Genomic DNA, 27919 nt, shown 5'->3' on the forward strand with positions numbered 1-27919 from the left:
AAACTCCTGATTATCCAGGCTAATGGTGGGGAGAGGTGGCACAAATAATCGAAAAAAATGGGTAATCCGAAATATAATTATTTCTAAAATACAACATATTATACATTTCTAAGGCAGACAATTATTTTAACATGTTTAATGCTCATTATTGTTAAGAAACACTGTGATTTTGGTTAGTTTTCAGGAATCTTTTAATGATATAAACAGCTTGCTGTATATTATATTACAATTGTAAATTCGTCTCTGTAATCCAAAAAAACACTTTGGTAGACGTATCTTACAGCAATATCTGGTTAGCAAATTATCTTTTATTTTTCATTGGACTCCAAATATATTTCGGGTTGGTACAATGTATTCCAACCCCTCTTCAGTGATTTTCCAATTTTGTAAATTATAAAAATTGTTTCTTTTTTATCTCAAATTAGGGAGTGGGAAACAAACCGTCCTCATCCCTAATCAATATTTCAACAATCATATAAAACTTTTTTACACTTGGGTGTATAACAGATGTAGTAAAAACCAGTTAACATAGCAAAAACTTAATATACGTATGTAAAACCGTTTGATACACAAACAACATTTACATTATACCAGTATTAGGTTTACAATGAAAAAGTTCTTTTACAAAATAATTTTACAATGTTTAAACAAAATCTATACCAATCTTTTAATGATTTTTTTAATATCAGTTCGAATTTTTCTAAGAGCTATTATGTTGTCATACTCGAATTCCCATCTGTCGATGTACTCCAACAAAGTGTCAACAGAATTCAGGGCTGTGTTGTGACTAATGTAATTGATAATTTTTTCTCCACTTTCAGCTTCATTCTCTTGCTCTTCTGGTTGAATGATATTGGAAATATCTGCATCACTCATTATTTGAAAACCTCCATCACATGAATCATGTTCTAACCACTCCTCAATATTTTCTCTATCAACATTTTCAAAGCCATGTAAATTTGCACTTAGATCACTTATTTCAGATACTATTTCACTTGTCTCGGGCTTGATAGAATCCAAAAATTACCTTCTACATTTGGTAGAATTTTCTTTTATGATTGAACGAGTGTTATTGGCTTTATTTTGTTCCAAGATTGAGTTACAGCATGTATTGCATCCAGTATTGTAATTCTTTTCCAAAATTTAATCAAATCATCACCTTTATTACAAAGGCTTTTAAAGTTAAAAATAAGAAAGGTATCAAAAAATAGTGTAACATAATGATGAAATATTCATGTAACATTTTTACACGAAATTCTGATGTAAAAAAAAATAAGAGTAAATTTTTAAAATATTTTTCTACTGTGTGGTAGATTTTAAAACAAGGTGCTGCACACAAAGGCACATTGCAAGCTTGGCAATAATACCTGGTTTTCTTTCATATTTTTTCCCCCGCACCGTCATGCTTAGTTTTACATACAGCACAGCATCTAGTGGAAGCATTTTTTCTGTCAGTTGCCAGAAGAAGGTCCGGGAAATGTCTTTATGTAAGTCTAAGTGGACCTGGAATTCTTGGATCTGAAGTTCACGGCTGACCATGTCTGGTAACCCTCAATTTGGTGTGATACTCCTCTATAATTCTTTCTATAACGTTAATTCTAAACTCCAGATGATCCATTACGCCACCATTCTTTTGATACAAAACAAAAGCATTAAACGTACAAATATCCAATAAATGAAAAAATACTTTTTTGTAAAATTTCTTCCCTCTTTTCCTTGCCACTGGATAATCTCGAAGATGCTGATCTAAAATGTCAACACCTCCCATTGTGTCGTTATAGTTGACAACACCTGTGGCTTTATAACTATTTTACCGGCATGAGTTTCTTTGCTTAACATTGCTGGGTTGTGGACCGTAGAGAGTAAAGTGATGGCTCTTTTGTCTTTCCACTTCATAATCATCTCTTTACCTCTCTGCATCGCCACTGTTTCTCCCTTTTTCAATTTTTTATTTCTAACCTCAGCTGGGACCTGTTGTCTGGTCATCCGCATAGTTCCAAAGAAATCCGTTTGGACCGTAACCAGATAATCAGCTAAATGTGGGGAAGAATAAAAAATTATCTGTTGTTAGACAATAGTCCTTGCCTAACAACAAGTCCGCTAATGATAATACTATTTTTGATGTTACTGACATATCTTTATATTTTTTGTTTAAAAGTGTATTTTTCCCAGTGTAAATTGTAAAATTATACAAATAGCCAGATGAGGACTTGCATAACATGTAGAATTTCACACCAAAATGAGACTGTTTGAGAGGCATGTATTGTCTCCACAAAAGACATCCTTTGAATAGCATTAAACTCTCATCCACCACTATATCCTTTTCTGGAACATAGAGATGTGAACATTTTGAACATAAATTTTCAACTATTGGCCAAATTTTATTGAGTTTAGGGTTTGGATGAGTTCAGGGATTATAATTTTGATTATTACTAAAATGCAAATTTTGTTTTATTTCCAAAAAACGATTTCTTCCAATTAATCTTCGAAAAATTGGAGTGGAAAGTGTTTCGTTTGTGGTCTAATATATTCTCTCATCTGGTTTATGAATTATACCTTGTAGTAATATAACACTAAAAAAACATGTACATTTCCTCTATGGAAACAATTTCTACTGGCTCCTGGATGTCTGTGGCTTCGTTACAGCGTACCTATTCGTTTCTGAAGTTATATTGTTTACCAATTTGTTGTCAAAAATGATTTAAAGTACTCTAATGGTTCTGTTACTTCATTACTAGAAAACCGACATCCAGGAGTTCCAGAGAATGGAAACCGTGGAGACGGCGTTGGGAAAGTAGTGGTGTCAGCTTCACACCATGTTCTAGCGATATCTCTTCCTGAGTCATCCGAACTGCTGGAATCATCGATGCTTGGTATGCAACTCTTTGAATCGCTTTCAGAGAGTGCCATGTATTTTATGTCACTATCAGACATTCTGCCAATAAGAGAAATAATCTAAAAACCATCTTATTTTTCTGTTATGCACTAAAAATTACATAATATTCTACAGAATAAATAGAATTATTATTAACTTACTTGATAAAATTAGATGAAAACTAGACTCTAACAATAGGAGAAAAGATTGTCAATAGAGTCTACAAATAAGAAAAATAAATTCTTTCCCAAATCGCATGGCGTGTGTCAGATGCTTAGTGACAGTTTTTTTCAGCAGCATTTTTCCTGAGAATTTTCAAAAAATTTCAAAAAATTCAAGTTCGTTAATTTTTTCGAGCTGCGAAAAATGCAATAAATAACATTTTCAGTGCACACTGAGTTTATGCGCCAAAAAAAAAGTCAAAGTGCTGGCCTCTCACAAATGCCGTGCGAGCCTTCAGGTAGGAAAAAATTTGGCAGAAAAAACACGCTCGCAATAATCACTATCGTCCATTGCAACCATTGCTTGCATATTTTTTGCTATAAATTCTTTTCTTTCAATATTTTTTTTTTATTTCAAGTTTGTTTTTGCACAGCAATTTTAAATACTTGTAGATCTATAAATTCCCATTTTCGTCTGTCTGTTTTTTACAATTGAAGGGCTAATTAAAAGTTATGAAAGAGGCAAGAGGTTATGAACCGAGAGTTAAGATCACCAAATTCACTTATAATTAAAACTTCAGGGACATCATGAAGCAAGTTTCAGGCAAAAAACACTCCAAAATTGTTTACAAAAGCGGTCCTAATTTATACAGTATTCTCAGAAACGATAAAGACAAGCTTAAGAAAGTGGAAACAGCGGGCGTGTATAAAATTCCCTTTGAAAACCAATAGCTAGGAGTTATGAAGGACTATATTGGAGTAACTAGACAGAATTTGGCTATTAGGCTTAAAGAACACCGATATGACATTAGTAAAGGACACTGTACCACGATTTTGTCAAGTATGGCACAAGCGGAGGCTTCAGTAGTTAAATGGAATGAAGCATCTATTCTCAAGACTGTGCAGTCCCCATCGTTGGCTTTGCAATGTGAAAAAATTGAAATTTATAAGAGTAAATTAAGGGATGGCTGTATCAATGCAAGGAATGCTGATGGTTTAGCTTCAGCATGGAAGTTCTTTGTAAAAAAGTTAAAACACACAAATTCTTAGTTCCTATCTGCCCTTTATAATGTGATGCTTTTTCTTGTATATTTTTATGAATTTAATCCTTTTGTGCATTTAATCTTTTAGGTTTGTTTTTGTGTTTTATATTGCTTTATTTTATTATTTATATTAATATGGCTTCAAAGTATTTATTATAGTTATTTTGTATATTGATTGGCTAATTTATTTTACATTTTAATTTTGAATTTTTAATGTTTGAAAGTTCTATTTTAACGCAATTTTCAAATTTGTTCGATAGCCTGTCACCTGATGATGGCCTATTCCATTAGGCTGAAAACGTTTATGATTTAATAAATATTCTCTGCATTATAAGGTGTTAAATGTTTCATTAAGTGTTCTAAAAGGAAGCTGAGTTTGATATTCAATTTATTATAAAATAAATTTATAAAAAATGTTAGCATAAAACTTTATTTCTTTTATTATGTATTATTTAGAAACTTATTATTTTTCGTGTAACACAATACTGGCGAAGAGAAACTTAATACAAGCTTCAGTACAGATACACAGCTGGACGACCTTGAGAACAGCTGATTGTAAACTTTTGTGGGTTCCCAACAACAGCTTAACGGGAAGTAGGGGCCATATTCTGGTCACTGTCTCTGGTCTCTCGCAAGCCGGTCACTGATTGGCTAATCCAAATGATTAGCCAATCAGCGACCGGCTTACGAGAGACCAGAGACAGGGACCAGAATACTGCCCTAGGTTTTCTACACACGTCTGAACTAGTTACTGCAAATACTCGATTGTATTACGTTATTTTCTGATAATTTTGTTTTCTTTTCTTGTTATTACTTATATTATATGCTAAACTTAATCTTATTAACCTAACATTGTTTTTTTGTGCTTTACAGGAAAAACTCCTACAAAAAAAATTAAAAAAAACTTTTAATACACCAATTTATGAAATACATTTCTAAAATATTTTAGCATATAACTTAATTTCCTTTATTACATATTATTTAGAAACGAATTGTCTTTCACATAAGAAAACATCGTGACAGATCACATGACACGGACCGCAGTTCGGTGTACTTCGCTTAATTTCCTTGAGAACAGCTGTTGATAGCCATTCGCAGGATATTCACATACAAATTGCAGGGGAAGACGGTTTCTAGACAGATGTGCATCAGTTACCGTAAACATTCAAATACATTACAATTTTCGATCATGTATACTTTTTCAATAGGCGGGGACCTCAAAAACAATTTTTGAGGTCCTCGCCTATAAAACTTTTATTGGGTGTATAATTTCAAAATTTTTTGATGTCATAAACAACATCAAATAGAATGTAAAATAAGCTTTGCCTGAGTTATCTCATCCATAAGCAGAACAGGAACTAATTTTGAAAAACTTGAGTTAATACATCAATGGTAGGGTTTCTTTCCCGGGATCCTCGCCGTTTATTCCCTACGAGAAAAATCCTGGGAAATTTTATTTTCCCGGGAAATCTCGCATTTCAATAATAATTTACTATGTCAGGTTTTCTTTCTATTATTTATTATACGAAAAGTTGCATCTTGAAGACTCACCTAAGAGAGAAATTTTGAGGTTTCATGCTGCATATTACTACCTATGTTTTACAAGTCTCTACTTGTTAGTTCATGTAATATCTATGTATTGTGTTTGCGCATCATTGAACAGCGGAGCACTGGCTGGAAGTAAATATCACTCATCGCACTTTAGTTTATTTTTTATTTCATCTTTAGAAGTAAAATAGTATTTTTTTTCGTAATCATTAAAAAATCCCAATGAAACGCTTTATTTTACTTTCATCTTATAATGTAGGAGAACATAAATTAATTGAGCCTAATGTGTCCGTATGGGTGAGATTGGCCCTACACTTTTAGTTACTTACTAGAAAATAAATTAAATTATTCAAATTTATGATATTCCTGTATGATCTTTTTTATTCATATAAAATTCTATTTTACTATCTCATCCCGGGATCCCAGGAAAAGAAATTATTTTTCTCGTAATCCCGCTGGAGGCAAATTTCCCGGGGAATGAGAAACCCTAGTCAATGGGCATTAAGATGTAACATTAGCTGGTAAAAATTTTGCAACCATAAGACTGTCGTCCGTTTTAATATGCTTTGAAGATGTAAAACCCAAACCATTGAAGCGAATGCAATGGAACAAGCAGAAGGCACACACTAACTATGGTGCTGTTATTTAAATCCACAAAAGTCCACATAAGGGCATTTTTTTCCCTTTGCAGCACTTTTCACGATAAATTTCCAAATATCATCATCATAATTACATGGGCTGCCATAACAAAGTGAGCTTTCTAGTGCTAGAATTATTGATGATAATTACATAAACCAAATAAGATATGCTTTTGTTTGGATATGGAGCATTATCTAATAACAGACATCACTGCCTTCTGTGGTAACCCCTTACTTTTCAAAAAATCTCTCACTTCTGGAACCCATTTAGTTTTGAATTAATCTTCAAATATTTTTTTTATCCATTCATGCTCCTTTCTGGTTGTAATAATCAACAGGAATATTTCTTATTACTGTTCCCTTAACTTGTCTTACATTGTTCCCGAATATTTTCATGTTTACATCGGAACGTTTTTGATACTAGATGTCGCTATGCATCACAATTTTTATATTAAAACGAACTTTTAAAATATAATTTTTTTGTTTCTATATTATTTAATATATTTATTTTTGTTTGTGCAACATAAAAAAATAATTTTTAACGATACAGTAAACACTATTATTTTTAAAAAAATTTTAGGCTTAACATCGACTAAAATTCAGTATGGTGTCACAGGCAACAAATAAAAATTTCAACATCAAATAGGTTAAATGATTTTGGTTTTTTCGCTTTCCCAATTACAGTCGACCCCCCTATAAGATATAGATACGTTCCAATTTATTAGGAATCCGATTTCTTACAAGTCGTTCCAATCGCAGCCCGACACGTATCAAGTTTACGTATCAAGACTACGGCTGATTGAAAGGTTTTCTTTAATAAAATTAATCGATTCTACACTAATCCGACTCAACATTTCCAAAATACGTATATTTTTTCGTAGTTTTATAGGAATCGTAATTATAGGGACTGTAATTATAGGGGGGTCGACTGTACCAAAAGTTTCATTTTGTGTGTTCCAGAAGCATTGCCGCAACACATGATTGTGATACACTTTATTGATGATTTATGATCTGGGGTGGCTATTTCTTTAGACGAAGCAAGTGTCTTACTAAGCAAACACTTCCAGTATAAGCCTGTCTCATCGGCATTATATATTTGATCGAGTTGAAAGTCTTCTGATTGTAAATATTTTTCAAATTTGATGCAGAATTTTTCAACGGCCTCAACATCTCCACTGAGGTGCTCTCCTTGTGTCGTAAGTTCCCGAATACCATGTCGTTGCTTAATTAAATCTGGTAAGCCACCCAGATGAAGCATTGAAGTTGTCATTTAACCCCAGTACATGGTGGAAAAATTTAGCTTTATGTGTACACATTGGACCATTTACTGGTATTCCTTCTGATCGTTTTTGTTTAAACCATTTAAGCATGGCTAAATCCAAATTTTCATATGGTAACATTTTCATAGTTTTTCAAATTGAAGGACTTGCATTACTGTCACAATCTCTTGTAAACTCCTCCAGTTTTCCCTTTTGTTTAATTATATCGCAAACGATTTGGGTACCAACTCCATATTCTTCAGAAAGCTTCGATGTAGATTCACTTTTCTTCAAATTTTTCAATTAATGTTTGTTTTTGTTTATAGTAAGTACAACTTTCTTTCGATTATTAGGCATTTTAAGGGTACTTATCTGAAAATCAAAAAAACATTTTATTTTACGAATTTTAACACTAAAAGTATTTCTGGGAGACTTATTTGAAAAAAAAAAATATGTATAATACTGTATTATACATACGTACATATAATCAAATCTTAAATTGTAATATTTATTATAACATGCAACTAAACAAAACTTTGTATAAATATACTCACTATTGTTTTCTCCTCCGAAAAGAAACATCTGGCACGAAAGAAGCGATCTAACTAAAATTAACCCAGCTGACTTCAGATACCCCCACCATCCGCTTCAAACATCTAAATACTAACACGTGCACACTTATAGGATGCGTAAACATGAAAGCAAGCAACTATTTAAAAAATACATACACACACAATTATTTTTAAAAAATTAAATTTATGCATGGATAATCGGGAGTTTATTGTATTTAAACTTTTTTTTACTGAAGCAGCATATACATGCTAACAGAGAAGAATATTAGATAGAGTTAGATAACCCAATAAATAGGGTTTAACAATTTGGAGGGCTTATCACACCAAGGCTGACAGAAAGAAGGACCGGAACTTTTACAAGCTTTTTACAAGTCTTTAGAAAATAATAATCTAATATTAACAAATGCTGATAAAGCAAAACAAACAATTGTTTTGACTAAACATAATTATAATAATATAATATTAGAGATCTTAAGAATAGAAATTATACATTACTTGTTGATAACCCTGTGTATAATTTAAAAAAACAAGTTATAAAGCTTAACAAACAATAGTCTTGACTAAATATAATTATAATAATATAATATTAGAGATCTTAAAGAAAGGAAATTATTACTTGAAGATAACCCTATGAATAGTCTAAAAAACATGTTACAAAGCTTATATATAATTTTTCAAAACTTAATTACATAGATAATAACANTCTTCAAGTAATATATTTATATTTCCATTCTTTAAGATAACCCTGTGAATAGTCTTAAAAAAACAAGTTATAAAGCTTATGAATAATTTTTCAATACTTAATTACAGGCGTACCTCGACTTACGTCGCTTCGAGTTACGTCGTTTCCGATTATACGTCGCTTGTTAAAAAAGTATATGGAAAAATAAAAATCAAGTTTAAGTCATTTTATTCGACTTTACGTCTGTCCGCCACAAATATTGAAGTCGTAATATCACTAGATAAACATTTAATGCACATAAAATCATATTAAAATATATACAAGTATGTACTGTATTTACAGTACATGCATTCGTAAATTTAGATTATTTTTTTTGTAGTATATTAAAAACTAAAATTTATTTGTTTGTAAGCTTAAAATAGATTTTTATTAACCATATATTATTAAAAATGCATTAATAAATAAAATACAGAACCGGGAATGGTAATTTACGGTTTAGCCTAGTGATAAGTAGATTCGGAGACAAGTAAATTCGACTTACGTCGTTTTTCGACTTACGTCGTTTTGCTGGAACCAATTACCGACGTAAGGCGAGGTATACCTGTATATAGATAAAAACACTACTAAAGATATTAAACATTTTGGTAATAGAATTCTGAAAATAAGTTTTAGAGTAAAAACACACACAGATCCTGTTACATATTGTCCTTTGATAGATATTCGAAAATATTTCTTATATAACCTTGAAATAGTGATAAAAAAAGAGTTAAATAAATTACCTGTCTCTGAGTATAGTATCAAACACTGACCAATTCTTAAACATGAAAGCTATTGTTATGCAGGAAAACTATAGGATGGCATCGCTAGATGTTAACAATATTTATTCCTCAATAAATTTAAAATTAATTTTAAATTCACTGTCCTATGTGAAGTGCCCAGATTGGGTTAACCAATTAGTTTAAATTAGTGTTAAATAATAACTTTTTTGAATTTAAAGGTAAATATTACAAACGGAAGGTATTCCAATGGGATCCTGTGTAGGTCCTAGATTGGAAGAGTTGTGATGATCACAATTGATAAAGAAATCAACAAAACCCAAGGTATAATAAGTTATCAAAGATAGGTAGATGACTGTTTCATCGTCTATGATAAAAGCATATTAGTTATTGACTCTTCCGTTTGTGAAATTAATTTAATAAATAAAAATGTTCAATTCCAGTGTGAAAAAGAAGTAGATAATAGACTGAATTACTTAGAACTTACTATAGTTAGATTAAATAGTAAAGACTTTTAAATAGCATACTTTTTAAATAAAAAGTATGCTATTTAAAAGTATGTTAAAGATTGTGCTACCGGTAAAGTTATACACTTCAAATCTAATATACCTTTATATATAAAAAATAACACTTTTCAGATGTATATCAACAAAATTAAAGAGAGAATGATCTTGCAAACTGATCAAGAAATGGAAATCCATCATAAATATCAATATATCTATATATATATATAAAAATGGACATGTATGTCCCTATATTTCGCTTTTACGCAAAAACTACACATCGCACGTGAATGGTGTTTGTATGTGGTAGTAGCCCCAAGTCTCTATTCGTGCATAGGGGTGGTTGCGTCTCGATAGCTATAAGGGTGTGGGAGTTATGGGCTTGAAAGTGGTTGAAAGTGGCTTTCTATTTCGAATGTTTTGTTTGAATTTAATTCGAACAAATTTGAACATAAAATTCGAATATTGGTTCAATTATAGAACGATTGTAAACGTTCCAGAAACGTTGAAAATAGTTCGTTTGACCAAACATGAACAGATGTTTAGAAATAGAATCGGGACCAGGTCTCTAATTAGTCTGGAAACGGGGGACCTAATTCTTGCATTCTGTGAAAATGGGTAAGATTGGCTATAATGTAATTATCTTAATCTTCACTATTGTTACTTTTTAAAAACTTAGCGAAGTGGGTCTTTGCAGCTAGATTCTAGATTACTTAGAAAAACAGTCTTTTATATATAAAAAACAAAAACTATATTACATACAAATGTACGAACAAATAAAAACCCAGTGAAGCGGGTCCTTGCAGCTAGTATATTATAAATGTAAGTGTACAATGTGCGTACTGCTAAAACTCAAAAACAAGTCCCAGTACGATCAAGGGGAGTTATATGGTGTGGTAGCCCTCTATCCACCATCTATGAAGAAGGTTCCCATTTTTACCTGAAGGGCGTGCTGTTGAAGATATAAGGGCTGAAAGTTTCGCCCTCTAGAAATTTCTAGAACAGTCCAGAACATTTGAGAGTATTTGAAAGCATTCCACAACATTCCAGAATGTTCTGGAATGTTCTGATATATTCAGGAACAACTGGAACATCCCAGATCATTGTGGAACATTCCAGAACACTTTCGAATGTTGTGGAATGTTCTGGAACATTGTGGACCATTCGAAGCCATTTTTGTATGGGTGGGACTATCCATTGGTGGGGGTATATAAAGCAAGATCTGTTATGGGTTCGAACGTCGGTTTCTTATCGGTGACAAAGGGAAGAACCAAAAAAGAAGTGAAAATTCCAAAGTAGTGCAGTGAATGAATAAAAACAAACAGTGAAGTGTGAGTAGTCAAAGTGATACAGTGACTGAATACAAATTGAAAATAAAGTGTACTTAGTGTATTTGTTAATAGAAAGTTGATTTGATTTATATTTTATACAATGCCCAAACTTAATAGAGGAGGAGCTCTTGCCAATTCTGAATTTTCTTTTGAATATTAAAGTTGATATTGTCGGCAATATTATTTTTAATTGCCAAAATTGCCCTTTGAAATAGCCACTCTGTATCAGTATAGTTGTGAACAATGTTTGGATAAATTTGGTTGATGAGTTTGTTTTCAGTAGTGGCTGTTGCAAAAATCACTGTTGAGTTCAATGAGGCCTGTTGTCTGGTCAGTGGGATATGTGCCATTATTTATTTGTAAAAGTTTTTGAGCAAAATGTTGTTTATAAACAAGTATTGTAATAGTTAAAATTTTATTGAAAACATATTCTTTTACCTCTTATATTTTAAAGTTTATCCTTTTATTTCAACTACCACACAATCTCATATCAACTCCCTGAGTGATGCTGGGTATCCCAGCTAGTACAAAATATAATAAGAATGTTTAGCTTAAATAATTACCCTAGAACATTATTGTTTAAGTGGTTAGAAACAAGTAAAAGGAAAAGAAAAAAATGTCACATTAAATAGATATACAGTAGAGCGTCGTTTATCCGAATCAATTGGGGACTGGGGTTGTTCGGATAACCAATTATGTACGAAAAAATATATTAATTTATCTCGTGTTGAAATTTTTCTCCGTTGCGTGCTGCTTCGCATTGAATTTTCGTCGATGTTAAGCCTAATGAAGACTATTGTATTATTAAAAATTATTTTTTTATTTTGTACAAACAAAATAAATTTATTGAAAAATATAAAAACAATAAAAAATTATACTTCAGAAGTTAATTTAGTATCAAAAACGTAAAATATTTGAGTAGCCGAAGACACAGCCAAAGATTACGGCGCCACAGCACTGGCGAAAATTTAAGTTTTTCGACTGGAATTCCTTCGGATAATGACGTTTTGGATAAACGACGCTCTACTGTATTATGATTTAGAAAAAGATAATGTAGTTTATTCATTATTTACTCTAATAAACTAATGTTTTCATATAAGCAGGGCTGTGGAGTCGTGTAAAAATCTATTTGACTCTGACTTTTCCTTACCATCTGACTCCAACTCCGTTTCGTATACATAACAAGTTGGTAAGTAAAAGGGAGTCGGAGTCGGCGGATTTTTTGACGACTCCGAATCTGGCTAAAACTCCACAACTCTGACTCCACAGCCCTGCATATAAGTTAATATCAATAACTTATATGAAAACATTAATTTATTAGAGTAAATGATGATTACATGTTTAGTAACAACCACAAGAAAAATCACCAGGACTTAAGTCCTTAATTACACAAAAATATATGTAAAATGTAGTTCGTGAACATGCTTAAATATTTTTCAATGTCTATCCAGACAAAATAAAATACTCTTCAAACCTTTAACTGGAGTGGTTCTATTTTTAGACTTGCGAACGTTTTCGTTGCCCCTCCTGGGCACTTCTTCAGGCTAAAACGAATGGGCCTTTAATATTCGAATCATTTGAAATTGTTCCGAATTCATGTTGCGCATGCTCCATATTCATCCCTTTAAACGTTGCTATCTATCAAAATCTCTTCCGAATTTTATCGTTGTACTGCGCATGCTCCATACTCATCTCTTTAGATGCTTTTATCCAGTAAAATGTGCCATGCTATCGATAGGGCCATTTCCTCTTTATAATTAATGCACGTGCTGTTTCTTCCTGCCTTAAATATCTCCATGGCTTCTAGCCATTTTAGTTGTTGTGGGTTGGAGTTGGTTTTAATGATTTTTGCCGCGCTCAGATCCGCCGTTATTTCCTGTTCTGAAGCATATGTTGCCAAGGCCGTTGTGTATTTACCACACTTTCAAACTAGGATTTCTGTTCATTTATATTTAAAATGCAGTTATGTGAGAATGAATGATTAAGTGATGATAAATTAATTGTAATTTAATTTTGTAGACTTCCATCAAAATGAAGATGTTATGCACTCATGTTACCCCATATATCATGTCCCAGTCAGGATATGATGGGATTAGGGAATAGATGAGAAACTAGCAAAAGAGCTAGAATTACATTAACCCTGCCTATGGAAAGTTGAAATGATTATCATTATAATTGAGTCTTATATATAAAACCAGTTTTTAATTAAAATTTAAGACACTAGCACATTTGATTATAAACATTTAAATTTATTCTTTTTCTTTACTTTTTTGAACAATATTTAAAATATTTTTCAAAATGCTCAATTTTTGTAGCTCGATTTCTTCTAGTTTCTTCCAGCGTTGCTCATCCACCTCCTCTTGTTTTTTAATATATTCCTGAAACCATTTGGGAGGCTCGTCTTTTCTTCTTTTTTTGGTTGGTGCTTGTTCTTTCTCCAGGCAATTGTCTGAAGTAGAGGCATCACCAATTTCCTCAACATTTTCCTCAGTTGCTGAGGATGATGATAACGTATCAGGAGGAGGGTTTACACTTGCTTTTGGAGCAAGGAAAGAATCTAAATCATCCTGAAATTTCCAAAAGGAAACTTGCCCACCTCCAGATCGTTTCATCTGGTCTTTCCTCCTCCTGTACGTCAGCATTAGATTTCTCCGTTTTCTGTCCTCCTCTACTGCTGTTATGTCAATACCTTCATTTTTAAGATTTTGGCTTATTCAGCCCCATAATTTTATTTTTTTTTTGCAGCTTGGACTCTGAAACTGCAAGTCCATTTCTCTGCGAAACTCTATAAGCTTTTTCACAGAGGAAGTGGTCCATGTACAGTAGAACCCCTCTAGTCCGTCACTCCGGTTAATCCGACCGTGGTCGGAGTCGAGAAACTTGTCCCGACTCGTTGGTGACTCACCGTCTGTAGCGTTTTTCTGTGTTCGTTACAGTATATGTTTTACATTGTGTGTACATGTACAGTTTTGTGTGTGTTTTTAACATGTCAGGAGTGAAACGTGAACACGTTACTCTTTCATTAAATGAAAAATTAGCAGTGCTACAAGGACTGGACAAAGGGGAAGATTGTTTATTTTACTTTTTTCTGATAATCTGACTTTTTTTACGTTCCGACCATACCCCCAGTCCCAAAGGTGACGGATTAGAGGGGTTATACTGTAGTTTCCTATAAAATATTACATTTTCATTATCATGTTGATAACTATAAAGTAAGTTTCTGAAAACTTAATTAAAGAATCTATAAAGACTATTCACAAAAATATTAGACTTCAACACTTCAAACAACCTTTCCAGCTCCAGTGATATTTGTTTACACCTCAGCAAACGTTTTCAACCTCATCGAGGTCTTCATCAGGCTACTTTACTTAGGAATTCGAACACGTTTGGAACGGAACATATACGATTCAAAATTTATAAACCGATTAAGAATACTCATGGAACGTTACGCATGCGCTAAAACGACTGTAAAGCACATGTTATATCAAGTTTGCGTAACGGTAGAAGCATACGAATTAGACGCATTCATTAATGGGGACGAGCTCCCTCATAACAAAACTTCCACGCACTAGATATACCGATTGCATCCCTGGAGTTGATGCACGTGCCCCGTAATCCTGCCTTGTATATTTCTAAAGTTTCCATCATTCTCAGTTGATCAGTGCGATGTGAGAGCCTGATCATGTGTGCATTTTGTATGTCTACCGTGATTCCCGGTTCAGTGGCTACCATTGAGAGGGCAGTGGTGTGTTTTTTATTGTCGATGTCACGTTTGTGCTCACACAGCCTTTTGTGAAGGGAGTGTTTGGTTGACCCCACATAAACCAAACTGCTGTTGAATCTATCATCCCAAAGCGGGATAGCATACACCCCCGGTGCGTGTTTTAAGTCGATTGCGTCTTTCCCATTGCGAAGCAAGTTGTAAACCGATCGAGGCCTTTTATAAGCTATCTTAGTTTTATTGATGGATGAAATTTCCTTGTATATCGCGTCCAGATGGTGGTTGTACCCAATGATTTTTCTTATACACTTGTTATCTATATGTTCCTCCCGGACATTGGCAGTGTCTCGTGCGCAAGCCCGTATGTAAGCACGAGCTATGTTATGTACTAAGTTCTTACTATACCCATGCTGTGTGGCAATTTCCTGAACGTGTATAAGTTCAGCTACGGTGTCCTGATAATTGGAGTTGTGCGTGAATGCCCTCTTAGTTAAGGCCCTAAAAGCCGCGATTTTGTAGGAGTACGGATCCTCCGAACCAGCTGGGATGAAAAGCAGTACATAGGACTCTTTGTAATAGCCTTGGATGTGACCACATTATCCTTAATTTGAAGGTCCAAGTCCAGGAAATGCGCGGCAGTGTTACTTTTTTGGTCCAATTTGATGTTCAGGCCATAGGGGTTGTCATTCATAGAGTTAATGAATTGGTTGATGTTGGGTTCAGATTTCAATATGATAAAGATATCATCAACATATCTCCTGTACAGGAGGATGTTGGAAAGGTACAAGGGGATGATTTGCTGTTCTAATTTCCTGACTACCAGCTCGCATAAATCACCCGATAGGGGGCTCCCCATGGGGACTCCCCGCTTTTGTAGGTAGGTTTTGTTATTAAAACGGAAGAAGGACGAATAACATAAGATGTGCGCTAACTCCAATATGTGTACGCTAACTCCAATATGGTTCTTCCTCAGGTTCCTTTCAGGAAAGGAACCTGAGGAAGAACCTAGAAGAGGTTCGAAAACGTTTGTTTTTGTTTCGTCGTTCGTACCACACATTATATTGGTTCAGTGTACGTGTTTAAATATACTTTTTATGTATACAAATTGTTACATAAAAGCAAAATTAAAAGAAATCAGGTACAAACTTTTTAATTTTTTTATTACAATTTATTTTCCTTTTTTGCAGGGGAATGATTGTATTTAATTAAAATGTTTAAAAATTTCAATTTAATCCATAAACGTTGCTTTACATATGTGTATATAACATGGGTGCACAAGCAAGAGTTCAGTGGCAGCCAAAATGTAGGTTTTGCAAAATACATGGGAGCCATAGTTCTGTACTTTTTTATTCTGTACTGCTGTTTTATTATATAAAACAAATATTAAATTTTTTTAATAAACATATTTTCACAAAATTGTGGAAATATGTAAAAATATTAATAAAAAGCAGAAATTAACCCTTTCAGCAAGAGCTGCATTTACCCATGTCTGGTATATAACATCTTCTAGCAAGTCAATTGTTTAATTATTGATGTTATAGATGAAATGGTTTTACATTTGAAACTCTGTTTCAGAATTTCTGTGAATATTTATTATATTTTTTTAATTGAATTAAAGAAGTTTTTTATGGTTGTGCTAGTTCACCAAACAATAAATTTTCAGTAGAAGGCATTATTGTATAGTTGTGTGTGCGAACCGAGGGGGTAGAGCGAGAGCTTCCCCCCCCACTTACCGGCTTGGCTGTCGGAGAATGGCTACAGGAGGGCAAAAGGAGTGGGAGGCGTAATGAAGTCGTGATGAGGTGTCGGTAGTACTCAATATGAGTCATTAAATTTAAGAACAACACATTTAATATAAACACTAGAATATTACAAATACATTAGGGTACATCTTAAGTTTAAACAAAATGAGAGAATAACAATAATAATAACAATAATTCCGCGTCGCGACAATATCAGACAACCGATGTCTGTCTATCCCGTAAGTGGGACCGCCGAAGGTCCTTGACCCAAGTAATTCAAGTCCTATCAAAACGGTACAGAGCAAATAATTTGTGTCCTGAGTAAGTCAAGAGACGAATATTTTTTAAGTCCCGAGAATATCGAGAGAGAGGGAAGAAAAAATAATCTAAGTCTTTACCTCTTTAAGATCGGTGATCAGAAACCTCAAAGTCCTTCCAGAGTGGAGTAGACGCTTGTAGTCTTCTTCCCCCGATGATCGCCTCAAGATCTCGGAACATTCCCCTTTTATACTTTTTTGGCGTGGGAAATATCGGGGACTCTGTAGATGTAATATGTCAGTTCTTCCGATTTATGACAGTCTCCCCCGTTGTGGGTGATAACGCTATAGACATCGCTTGACCAATTAGTATTAAATGCGTCATCACCTGGGGAGATGACTGACCATTTTTGGTAATGTTTCTCACCGACGGTTGACACTTGTAGGTGACCTCTTGTGCACCCTCAACACAGGAACACATGTTTGTTTTCGTTAATTGGTCATACCGCAGACACCTTGTAATAGAGTAGTCTCCTGGGGAGAGGGGAGTTCTTCCGCGGTCGCCTCGAACGACTTCGTCCGTCAAGAAGGTCATCCCTAGAAACTACGCAGTTTATTGTCCATGGTCTATTCCTCGGGTAACGGGGTGAGAACGGGAGAAATAACGGAAATAATGATGAAAGAAATATACAACTTCGTTCTGTAGTTAATTAAAAATCTCATACGAGAGTCAGATTTTCACATAACTTCCCACTTTTCTAAAAATCGCAACCCTTGGTGTGATTTTTCTTAGTAGGTTGTTACATGTTGCTCTTAGGTGTTAGGGAGATATATATATATATAGGACTTTGGAAGCTATGCCATCCCTTGAGGACGCAGATGCTTGCTGTTGCAAATTTTTAAACTAACGGTGACCAATCCTAGTGTGAAAGAAGATTCTCCAATGATCTCATTCATTAGTTTGACTTCAATACACACATTTCATAAATCTTTGTTCGCCTCTCCAGGGGGGAAAGTTTTGTATCTCCGCCATATGGAGAAAAAGAAAAGGTAAAATAAAGGGAGAGAAAAAAATTTGAGGTTATACGTGAATAATCTTTCTCTCTCTCGCGATTTATCTCGAGCTTAAGTATGTTATAGGTACCGACAAAAGAAAAAGATAACATTACGCGATTCAAAAAAATTTTTTTTTGCGGTTACAAAAATAAAGGATACAAAAATACAAAAGATGGTCGACTTGTGCGTACAGTTTTAAAGGATAAAGTCGACATAAAATTGTTATGTATTTACTAACAATATCGGTCTTGTTCTACTGATGAACACTAGGAGACAGTTATCCAGACAAGGGCTCATAGAACAATTTTTTTCTCATCCTTTCCAATGTCCTGGTACGATAAATCACCATATAAGGAAGTGATTTTCATTTGGAGCACGTAAAAGTGGGCGTCAAGACCGAAAAAGGGTATTGGCGATGTCTGAAGAGCACTTCCAAAAATTAATAGTCATGAATAATGATGAATAGTTATAACATCACCACGACACTGTTAAACTTCATCAGTCCCACACTGATATCAATAAACGAAGTGAATGACAAACACAGCATCAGTCTCGCACCGATGCTAAGTCCATTGCCCACTTACGTACATAACCCCAAGATGAGCAATCTTGTCGGCCCAATGACGAGAATTGCTATTAGGTTCGAGAGAGAACCTGTCGTCGCCATTATTAAAGCCTCTTAATCCATTTCTCAACAGCAATGATTTTTAAAAATGGTTTGGTGCGTTTGACTTCTCATCAACAAAGCAAGTCATAAATAGCATGAGGGTTAAAGTAGGTTCGTTACTGTAAACCCTTGCTTTCGTCCAAAAGGGCGTATAGCTTAAAAAGAGCCTATCGTCGGAGAAATGTCATCCGGCGATTGAAAAAAGAAATCCGTACAAAATGGATCAAAGGAAGATATAAATCAAAAGAATTTATATCCATTTAGCCTGATGCCTCAGAAGCTGAAAAAGTGGCCTTTAGGCAAAAGACAGGAGATAGGTTTTTCTTTAGGTCTAAGAAACTGACCAAAAAGAAAAAAAAACCTCCTCAGCATTTAGAACTTTGTAGCTTCCCAGAGCCTGCTGCACAGAATCAATTCTTTAGCAACATATAAAGAAAAGATTATTGACAGCTGACCTTGACCAATGTGTGGTTTTGCTAGTCCATACGATTTTGTATGGAGTAACTTCTATCTGTGATAGTAATCTGTCATCAATGAGAATGGTATTAATCAAGCCCGGATATTCGGAAGGGTTAATCTTTCCCTTTGGATCCATAAAATAAATAATTTTTGCCCTGCATCAAATTTTGCTTTGTACAATACTTGATAAAAGGATAAACCAAACAAAAAATCTTTTTGTGGATCCGGATAATCATTTTATAATTCTCTTCTTCAGAACTAGCAACACTGAGTGCCAGCCCTTAAAAAAGGAAAATTTCCAGAAAAAGATTTTGATGGGAGATGACAATCGCTCCCTAGAAGTCCAATTAATTAAAGAATCTATTGAAGCACTTACCAATTGCTCCTCCGGAAAGCCTTTCATGAGTTTTCATAAGTGGATTTTTGTCGTATCTCCGGAGAGAGAGTCCTTCATTTTCACACCGTGCTACAAAATATTTCTGCGGGCTTAAGATGGCGGCTGGAATTACTCATAGACTTACACCATCAGGCTAGCTGCCCAAAACCTTAAATAGATACTGCTCAAGGAGAAGAAATAGTCCTTGTAAAACATGGTTAAACGAACTGGAATACTAAGCTAGGTATACGCAAAGAAAAATAGTGGAACAAAAGAGCGTACGATGCACTACCTAAACTTAGATTATCATGTCCTAAAATATCAGTCTTAGTTTTCCATTTAACGGAAATACAAGACAACTTGTATGATAGGACAACCAATCGTTCCTATAATTATAAGAAAAGGGTTTAATAAAAAAAAAGAAAGTAATTTAATGAGTTAGCATTGTTAAATCATTCACTACACATTATACTTCTAGAAAATCCTGGTTGGGGTGAATGAACAGCAGGTCGTACCTAATAAAGAATGGGTGCAATGAAATGGCAGGATCAGATCGGGTTGATGTGAGTAAGTTCTTAACCGAAAATGATACCCTTGAAATCCTGGGAGAAGACATTCCACGTTGTTGAATTTCATAAGTGACAATGGAAAATGGATAGGAAGCAGTTATGACCCTTATAGGAGGGTGACACCCAAAGTAAATGGATTATTCTTCCTCTTGGTGTACTACCAACCAGGAAACACCAAGCTCGAGAATGAAATCTGAAGAAGTGGAGCAAGTGTATTGTTCCCGCCTTTCCTACGATTTATGAAGGAAAGATAAAAGGATACATAAAATCCTATTCCTTGTTTGAAAGGTATCGTTAACGAAGGTTAGCATTGCTGCTCTTGAACAGCAACACAGCAGTTTACATGATATAAACCAAGAAGCATTATACCGCTCCCATGAAAAGTTGAATAAAAATAAACGAACGAATACGCGTTCTGACATGCTTCCGTTCACAATAATAACAGCAATGACAGTAATAATAATGACAGTATTAATATGAAAATGAGGAGTAAAGCAAATAATCATCTCTCATTCAAATGTAGAGGTTAGAATTAACTCACTATTTTTATTGTCAAAAGTAAACAATTTCCCCTTTGAACTGGCACCCTGTTGATCACAGGCCAACAGCTCGAAAAAAAATATATATATGTATACCTCACTTTTGCGTTAAGGTGTGCCATACTGTGATTCCTTGTGTTTACGTTGTTTTCCGATACAGGATGGCTGTTTATTCCGCAGAGAAGTACGTGGAGTTAAGACAGGAGGAGTGTTTCTGTCGCCAGTACTAGGTGTCTCATCTCTATCTTTTTATATTATTCATTTATATCACCACGAAAACAAAATTCCACGGATGCAAGGTTTAATGGAATATAGTCTGGGTTGCTTACAATATTATTATTATAAACAGAAAATTATTTGCACATACAACAATTTGAAAATTTTACTACACAGTCAAGTACGGGAATATCTTGTACATTATTTTACTAGACACATACAAAAATAGAAACATAAGGAGATATATCAAGTTACTCAAATGAATTCCGATGATGGTTGAATTGGTGCCTTTTTGGTCTTACGTCTTCTTCTGAATTCGAATCTTGCTCTGAGTCCGAAGTAGGGTAAGAAGCAGACGGAGGAGGAGAGGGAGATCGTATCTCTTCTACATCCTCTCTTATTTCTGTTCTCTCTTCCATGATCCCGTATAGTTCAGGAGCTATCGCCGTATATTCTCCCAGCGCTTTTTTGCCCCTCTTACATTCCTCTCGTCTTTGACTTATCTTCTCCACCCACCTTTGTTGCCATCTGAATTTCCTTTCCGTTTCGGGCTCTATTACCATTGTAAGCGGGAGTACCGCCATTGTGAGGGGTGGTTTCCATTTCTCCCTTTGACACTGGGATACGTTCTCTATCATTTTTGTAAAGGCCTTTTTCGTTGCCTCAGGATTTATCCGCCAACTGAATCTAAATGGTGCAGACGAGTCATCCATGTCCTCCATTTTTTTTTCTTTTCTAAAACAATAAAAAAAAATCCCTTCTTTGTTTAATATAGGGTAACATACCGAAATTAATAAAAATATATATTATCATATTCATGCATATATATAAAGAGATTAATAAATAATAATAGGTTGAATTTTTCCGTCCAATGGCTGGATTATTATTAAAATATATCAAAGACAAGTCTGTCCAATAAGGAGCACTATTTATTTTGCATTTAAGACATACACAATAATGGCGACAGGCCTTCCTTTGTAGGCTACATGCCGCCAAAAGGTAAAAAAAGTCCTTTAACCCTTCAAGTTTCTTGTTTCGGGAAAAAGGTCGCTTGGAAAATTACCTTGCTATTAAATAATAAAGAAAAAAAGTTTATTTTAATTTAAAAAAAAGTTTTAAACAGCTTTTGTGTTCGCGCCTTGGATGGTTCCTAAATGGTGTCTTTCCATCATGATAGCCAACTTTACAGGGGCATCCCATCCCTGCGATGGCAGCTTCTCCATATAGGTTCATTGTTTGCTGGGAAGCTGCCATTCGTGAGTAGAGTAGATAAAAAATAATTTAAAAAATAAACATGACAAAACATTTAATAAAAATAAATTTAATGAGATAAAAGATATTTAAAAATAATATATAAAAGATACAATGATAAAAATACAAAAATTGAATCATAAAAATCATAAAAAAGCTTCAGTACAGATACACAGCTGGACGACCTTGAAAACAGCTGATTGTAAACTTTCGCGGGTTGTTCCCAACAACAGCCTGAGGGGAAGTAGGTTTTCTACACACGTCTGAACTAGTTACTGCAAATACTCGATTGTATTACGTTATTTTTCGATAATTTTTTTTTATTTTCTTGTTATTACTTATATCATATGCTAATCGACACCTCATTAACCTAACGTTGTTTTTTTGTGTTTTACAGGAAAAACTGCCACAAAAAATTAAAAAAACATTTAATACACCAAATTATGAATTAGATTTCTAAAAAATTTTAACATATAACTTAATTTTCTTTATTGCATATTATTTAGAAACGAATTTTTTTTCAAATAAAAAAAAATCGCGACGGATCACGTGACACGCGCAGCTGTTCGGTGTAGTTAGCGTAATGTCCTTGAGAACAGCTGTTTATAGCCAATAGCGGGATATTCTCATATAAATCGCAGGGGAAGACCGGTTTCTATACAGATGTGCATCAGTTACTGTAAACATTCAAATACATCACGAAATTTTCGATCATGTATACTTTTTCAATAGGAGGGGACCGCAAAAATTGTCCAAAATTTAAACTTTCATTGGGTATATAATTTCAAACTTTTGTGATGTCATAGACAACATCCAATAGAATACAAAATAAGCTTTTTCCGAGTAATATCGTGCATAGAACGTTTACGAGAGAATTTTTTATTGTTGCCCGAGTTAACTCGGGCGAAGAACTACGCAAGCGCTCGTCTTGCCCGAGTTAACTCGGGCTAAGAACTTAAGGCGTTAAAAACACAAACATCCAATTTAAAAAGTAAAGGAATCGGTGACACAGACGTCTTACTTCTTATCCATCTGGCCAATGGGTGTTTCTGCTTTATATCTACTAAAAAAGCGCTGGAATATGTAGATTTCGAAGCTGCCCTTTGGCGACGGTACATTAAAATTTCTTTTTGTTGAATTTTTCCGTCCGATGGCTGGATTATTATTAAAATATATCAAAGACAAGTCTGTCCTTTACTTTTTAAATAGGATTTTTGTGTTTTTAAAGGACTTTTTTTACCTTTTGGTGGCATGTAGCCTACAAAGGAAGGCCTGTTGCCATTATTGTGTATGTCTTAAACGCAAAATAAATGGTGTTCCTTATTGGACAGACTTGTCTTGATATATTTTAAAAATAATAATAGGCGCAGAGGTTTTCAGTATTTATATGCAAAAAGGACGGCTATGCTGCCATTTTTCTGGGTTACTACTAAAAAGAAGAGGTTCTGTATTAATAATCTCGATTTCCAGAGCGTTTTCGGGCTGTATCATCTCTTCATTTCCTTTAAATGAAGTTTCAACCCTAGTGGGTGTGTCTCGTTGATTTTTGCTTATGTAGATGGCACCCCGTCGTTTCTTTATGTAATAACAAACCATAGAAATGATACATATGCTCAAGGCTGCTGTACTGATACATCCAACGACAATAGCAACAGGGAAGTAGGAACCATTAGAGGAGGAGTGACTCTCCGCAGATTTAATTTGCATCGTATGGAGCAAATGATTTAGAGTTAAGGTCATCTCTTTATTAGACCTGTCTGCTATTTGAACATCGAGATCATGGTTTTTTCTAATCCATTGCTGAAAATGAGGTTTTGACATATGTTCTTGAAGAATGCTTATCTCTGTCTGGTTCAGAATTTGTTCTATCGGAGGCACCACCAGATTTTGAGTGATGTCGGTACAAATGGTAGATCGCATATGAAAATGAGAGGTGAGGATAATACCAGGCAGATATCCCACACAGGCGTTAGGTAATGTTATTACCCCTGTGTTGTTCAACTTGCTTATGGACGAAGGTGATGAAGGTGGTTTTTGTTGAGCTGACGAACACTGAATGGCTAGAATTAGTGAAGTGAGGGTGGAATATATCCACCTTCCCTGTTCATCTATCCTTCTGAATATAGGGGCATAATTTGACGTCATTACCCTGTTACACAATTCCTTGACTTGAATCTCATTACCAATAAAAAGTGAATATTCACAACTTTGTAGTGGTGCTCTTCGAATGGGTACTTCTGGCGAGCATATAGAAAAAGGGGATTCTTTGCACCTGGTCAACTCGTGTTGTCTTAATAACATGTACGATTGCCTATTCGTAGACAGGGCTATAATTGGATATTCCATCTTGAAAGAAACAAATGCCTTTAACGAAGGCATATAAGTGGGTAATTCGACGATCTCGTACGTATCAAAATATCCACTCGGAGTAATCAATGGCAATTTTGCAAAAATTCTTAATTTTCCTGGAAGGGCTATGGCTATGGTCGAGATCCATTGATAATATTTAAAAAGTGTATCGTCTCGAATGGTCTCGATTATGGAGTACCCCTCGGGTAGCTGCAGTTGTATCTTCTTCAGGGTATGTAACAACATCTCCCAAGATATAAAGTAAGTGCTTAATTTTTCTTGTTCTAAGATATCTACGGCTTCCCATACTTTTATTAGTTGCAAGTTAAATTCTTGCATGGCGAATTCTAAGGTCTTATGACTACTTTGAATGCCAAGTTAATACGATACTCTTTGATAAGTTCGTCGAATGTTTTCTGTCGGTGCATGAGCACATTTATTTTTTGCAGGTTGAACTTACTAATTCTTAAGGTATCATTTATCACGGTTGCCTGGGATTGGAATAAATGGATTATCCCTTCATTAACTTGATTTAGGTGCATAATTTCTGCATTCAATATTACTATATCTTCCGAAGTGGCCGTTCCAAATAGAAACTTCAGGGCCTTACCTCCAATGTTCATTAACCCTCTCTTCTTTCTACTTTTCATTGGAAGAGTCACGAGGGCCTTTAGTTCAAGATATTCTTGTAAAATTTCGCCGGATGATAATTTATTTTTTAATAAAAAAAGACAGTCTGCTCAAAATTTCTTTTTGAAACCACCATTTCTTCTGATCATGTGTTCCAGAACACCATCGATGACCGGACCTTTCTTTGTAGGCTACTAGGTCATCTGGCTAAAATATTCCTTTAAAAACACACACAAAAAAACCAATTAAAACATTAAAAAGTAAAGAATTGGAATTGGCGGTCTTACAGACGTCTTAAACTTGCATCCTTTCCAGTTAGGGAATTTCAGTCCTTTATATCCACTTGATAAATGCACTGTTAAATGTAGATTTCGTCTTATCCCTCTGGTGACGATTTATTTCTAAAAAAGTTTTGCTTGTAAAATTTCACCGGATGATAATTTATTTTTTAATAAAAAAAAGACACAGTCTGACACAGTCTGCTCAAAAATTTTACAAGCAAAACTTTTTTAGAAATAAATCGTCACCAGAGGGATAAGACCAAATCTACATTTAACAGCGCATTTATCAAGTGGATATAAAGGACTGAAATTCCCTAACTGGAAAGGATGCAAGTTTAAGACGTCTGTAAGACCGCCAATTCCAATTCTTTACTTTTTAATGTTTTAATTGGTTTTCTTGTGTGTGTTTTTAAAGGAATATTTTAGCCAGATGACCTAGTAGCCTACAAAGAAAGGTCCGGTCATCGATGGTGTTCTGGAACACATGATCAGAAGAAATGGTGGTTTCAAAAAGAAATTTTGAGCAGACTGTTTCTTTTTTTATTATTTCAAGATATTCCTTCTTATACTTATAAAAGGTTGCCTTAAGAAGATCGAATCCTTGAGTGGGTAATATCCATTGAGCATTTCCTTTGTCCCTTTTTATGGGTTTTTCTCCCCGCTGTCTAATCATATTACATAGATATGACAGAGACTGCGTCAAAAATTGTATCTGCCGTTCAAAGTGCTTGAAGTCAACATCACTAATCACAGTCCAATGGCTGGATGTCATCAAAAAGTTACCTTGATGAATGAATATAATTGCCTTATTGAATTTGTTGAATGGCTCCGACAAATTTGAGTGAATAAGGTACAATATATCAAAGACGTAACTGAACTTTAAGCTGTTCATTTTGAACCCTAGTTCTCGTTAGTTTATTTCATGGTTTCTCTCCTTTTGTCTTCGTAAAAGTTGACGCTCCCTTTTATCCGTTTAAATCACCCTTTTGTTTCTCTAAAAATGGTCAGATAAAAAATATTATATAAAATGTTAGGAAGCGAGAGGTCTTACTTATTTATTTTGTCTCTTTGGGACTAAAACTCAAAGTGAAGACGATCAACTGACACTCGGCGAAACAAAACATGGTATGCGACTTTGACTAGGTTGAGGCATCACCCAAGGTTGTTCGGGGACGGGACCTTGACTTCGTAGCGCATAGGGAGGAGTTATCTCCGTTACTTCTTCTCCCCTCGATGTGGGTTCCTGTCTGTGGTGAGGGGACCTCCCAGAGATGGTTTAGTAACTCTTCTTTACCATCCCTGGGATCTGAATGCCCACCCATGTGTTTGCCGTGCATGGTTCCTGTATGCCAAAAAGGGGAATCCTGGTAGTTGAGGGGCAACATAACGTCCCCAACACACTGCTTTGGCCCCTGCTTTGGATAAACGGGAGGCTCAAACCAGGCTCCGTTTGAGTCAATCGGCTTGGTCGTTGAGTCATTTTTGGCCTCGGCTTGGAGTCAACTGATCGATGCAGATCGGGTGGACATGTCCGACATGATGTGCTCTTCTTCACTGCATTGTGAAGGTATAGCTCCTGGGAAACCCTGATGTGACAGTCTATGGAAGTACTCCATGTGACGGCATCTCCTTGTTGGGCCCCGTGGTGGGTGGGGTCACTAGGAGTCGAATAATTATATATAATTATGGATTCAAAAAACCCAAAACGATCAGATACACTAGCAACAACAAATGAAAAGACATCCAGTCAGCCATCCTACTTGATAGTACATGCTACTGGAGAAAAACCTCTTTCGAAATGCTCTCCATTTCTCATTAAAAAAATATTTGAATCAAGTATTGGACACCTGAAAAAGATACAGAAATTGAAGTCAGGTGACTTACTTGTAGAAACTGCCTCATCTCAACAGTCGGCAAAACTTTTAGTTACAAAGAACCTGGGAGATATTGAAGTAACAGTCACACCACATGGAAGTTTGAACTCCTCACGTGGTGTGATATCTGAGATTGATCTTATGTCTGAAGATGAATCAAATATTCAGATCGGCCTTTCAGACTAAGGCGTCACTGTTGTCAGACGTATCTCCATTCGTCGAAATGGCAAGTTGATACCAACTAAACATCTCATTCTTACTTTCGGAAAGCCGACATTACCATCATTTGTTACTGCAGGATATCTGTGCTGTCCAGTGCGCCCGTACATTCCAAACCCACTGCGTTGCTTTAAATGCTAGCGATTTGGACATTCCCAAACATCCTGTTGAGGCAAAAGTTTATGTGCACAGTGTGGAGTTGAAGGCCACCAGAGTACTGAGTGTACAATTACTCCATGCTGTGTCAACTGCAAAGAAGCTCACCCTGCCTACTCCCGAAAATGTCCTACATGGCAAAGAGAAAAAGAGATACAGCGGGTGAAGA

General features: G+C 34.9%; 1 protein-coding gene and 1 pseudogene across 1 annotated transcript; one reads left to right on the forward strand and one right to left on the reverse strand.

Annotated features, from left to right (window-relative positions):
- Nucleotides 1–965: 965 nt before the first annotated feature.
- On the reverse strand, nt 966–3164 carry LOC111621892 (annotated as a pseudogene).
- Nucleotides 3165–27186: 24022 nt separating this feature from the next.
- Nucleotides 27187–27561, forward strand: LOC111621881. The gene has a single exon (XM_023364137.1). The coding sequence runs from the start codon at nt 27187–27189 to the stop codon at nt 27559–27561; it is 375 nt and encodes a 124-aa protein (XP_023219905.1).
- Nucleotides 27562–27919: the final 358 nt, after the last annotated feature.

The sequence above is a fragment of the Centruroides sculpturatus genome, unplaced genomic scaffold (genome assembly GCF_000671375.1).
Source record: "Centruroides sculpturatus isolate CEXI.00-Female unplaced genomic scaffold, Cexi_2.0 scaffold200, whole genome shotgun sequence".
Taxonomy (NCBI): Eukaryota; Metazoa; Arthropoda; class Arachnida; order Scorpiones; family Buthidae; genus Centruroides; species Centruroides sculpturatus.